This window comes from Sinocyclocheilus anshuiensis, unplaced genomic scaffold, assembly GCF_001515605.1.
Source record: "Sinocyclocheilus anshuiensis isolate Anshui unplaced genomic scaffold, SAMN03320099.WGS_v1.1 scaffold2130, whole genome shotgun sequence".
In the NCBI taxonomy this organism is placed as follows: Eukaryota; Metazoa; Chordata; class Actinopteri; order Cypriniformes; family Cyprinidae; genus Sinocyclocheilus; species Sinocyclocheilus anshuiensis.
In genome coordinates, this window is record NW_015557208.1 from 75,798 (window position 1) to 78,527 (window position 2,730).

Genomic DNA, 2,730 nt, shown 5'->3' on the forward strand with positions numbered 1-2,730 from the left:
TCCCCCCAACAAATGCTTCAAGCCGCCACATCACACACACACACACACACACACACACACAGGTTTGTTTTTGTGAAAAGTGGGGACATCCCATAGGCGTAATGGTTTTTATACTGTACAGACCGTATATTCTATTGCCCTACACCAACCCTACCCCTAAACCTACCCCTCACAGGAAACTTTGTGCTATTTCAGATTTTCAATACACTCCATTCTGTGTGATTTATAAGCGTTTTGAAAAGTGGGGACATGGGGTAATGTCCTGAAAAGTCACCTTCTCCTTGTAATACCTGTCATACCTTTGTCATTATACAAATTTATGTCCTCATTTGTCACAAAAACGCACGCACACACACACACACACTCACACTCACACTCTCTCACACACACACACTCCTCTCACACACACACACACACATTTATTTGATTCCCGTGTCTGACCGTCTGTGTTCTGCAGTGCTGGGAGACTCACGTCGGGCAGGAAATGTACAAGCTTGTGATCTTTGACTTCCTGATCATTGCTGCCGTCACCATCTTCGTGGAGTTTCCAAGGAAGTATGAAAATCTTTCTATTGCACATCTTCTGTAGAAGCAGCTTGAGCTGAAGTGCTGAGAGTTCAGTTGTTGTTTCAGGATCATCGTGAATAATTGCGACTGCGGTTTGGCCAAGTGGTGGGGTCAGCAAGAATTCGCCATCCCACAGAATGTGCTGGAGATCGTTTATGGCCAAACCATCTGCTGGATAGGAACCTTTTACTGCCCTCTGCTTCCTGCCATTAACACCGTCAAATACGTCCTCGTCTTCTACCTGAAAAAGGTCACGGCTCGAGCTTGAGGGGAAAATAACATCCCAGTGCCAGAAATATGAAGGGTTCTAAAAATAAGCTTTGGTTTTTCTATGCTAAATATCATTTTAGAAATGTCATATTTTATTCTTGTGTTATTCCAGCTTTTCTAGCCTGTTTTCTAGTTTTTGGTGTTCTGATTAAAACTCAGACTTCAGTGTAAATAGCTAGGACCCTGTTAAAATGTTTATGGCAGCGTATGTGATGTGAGCAGGCCTGACCGTGTGGCAGTAAGTTACTGTAAGTAAACGTCCTCTGATTAACGAGCCGCTCGTTGCCTTCGCAGGTGTCTCTGGTGACCAACTGTCGTCCCTCCACTCGTCCGTTCCGAGCTTCCAGCTCCAACTTCTTCTTCCTGGTGGTGTTACTGATCGGCTTGGCTCTGGCGTCCGTCCCTGTCATCGTCAGTATTGCAGAGTGAGTCCGTGGATCACAAACACATGGGCGGTGTTACGTGAGGCCGCTCGTTTCATTGAGGTGTGTTTCAGGATCCGCTCGTCGCGAGCGTGCGGCCCGTTTGTCAGCTACAGCACGTCGTGGAAGGTGGTGCCGCGAGTGATCTCCCAGCTGCCAATCGGCCTGAACTCATTCCTGCTGGCGCTCGCCTCCGAGGCCTTCGCCGTCTCCTTCTTCGTCATCACCTGGTGAGGAAAATCAGCAGCAGTAGAGTAGAGATACATCCAATTTACTTCCACACACCACTGCACTTCTGATTGAACTTATCCTTTAAGTGTGCACATTTAATCATTTTCATTTTTGTTAAAAACTAAAATTCAACGTTCAGAAACAAACTGCCTTGTGTTATTGTGAAAATGACCCCACAGCACCACCTATCATCCATCAGCACTAAAACCGGTTTGACCACAGATACTGTACCAGTGTGACATCAGCGTGGCAGGTCTGCTGTGTATGAAACTACAGTAAATCTGTAATCCTGTGTGTGTGTGTGTTGCAGTCTGGGGATGTTTTATGTCATCGCCTTGGCTGGAGCTCATAAGCGTGTGATTGAACAGCTCCGAGATCAGCTGGTTATGGTGAGTCTCCACATGATGATGATGATGATGGCATCTGTTTTATCTGATAATTTTCTTGTTATTTCAGTGCAACAAATGCTCTAGTGTCATTAACAGTCCAAATCTTCATGAATGTTTTATCTTACAGCCTTTGAACTAAATGCACCAGAAATCATTTCTAATATCTCAAACTCAGCCTGCTTTGACTTTAGTAGTCACTAGAAATAAGGAGGGATGCAGGAGTGTTTAATGTGTGTGAACTGCAGATTGGATGGATGAATACAAACTTACATTTACATTTAGTCATTTTGCAGACGCTTTTATCCAAAGCGACTTACAATTGGGGGATACATAAAGCGATTCTTCTTAAAGAGGCAGACACAGGAAGTGCTCGTAATACCAAGTTTCCAGACATTGTTCAAATAAGTACAAGCTAGAAAGGGAAGGAATAAATAAAGAAATAAAATAAAAAAAATTTAGGATGAAGTCAGATAGTGACGAAAGAGATTTCTTTCTTTTTTATTTCGTTTTGAGCTGTCGCTTGAACATTGTCAGGGATTCAGCATTCTGGATAGGGGTGGGAAGATCGTTCCACCAGCCAGGAACGGTGAACGAGAATGTTCTGGAAAGTGATTTTGAGCCTCTCTGTGATGGTACCACGAGGCGTCACTCACTAGCGGATCTCAGACTTCTGGAGGGGATGTAGATTCGTAGTAGTGAGTGGAAGTAGGCGGGTGCTGAGCCTGTGGCTGTTCTATATGCAAGCATCAATGTCTTGAACTTGATTCGAGCCGCGACCGGTAGCCAGTGCAAGGAGATAAAGAGAGGTGTAACATGGGCTCTTTTGGGCTCGTTGAAGACCAGTCGTACCG

The 2,730-nt window shown here is 44.8% G+C and overlaps 1 protein-coding gene across 1 annotated transcript in view; it reads left to right on the forward strand.

The window, feature by feature from the left end:
* The window catches only part of tmc7 (transmembrane channel like 7), a 12,169-nt gene that overhangs the window by 5,099 nt on the left and 4,340 nt on the right, over positions 1-2,730 (forward strand). Inside the window, exons 11-15 of the mRNA XM_016474356.1 lie at positions 458-555; positions 634-817; positions 1,132-1,262; positions 1,334-1,489; positions 1,801-1,879. Coding sequence (XP_016329842.1) covers positions 458-555; positions 634-817; positions 1,132-1,262; positions 1,334-1,489; positions 1,801-1,879 — 648 coding nt within the window. The remainder of the gene's footprint in view (positions 1-457; positions 556-633; positions 818-1,131; positions 1,263-1,333; positions 1,490-1,800; positions 1,880-2,730) is intronic.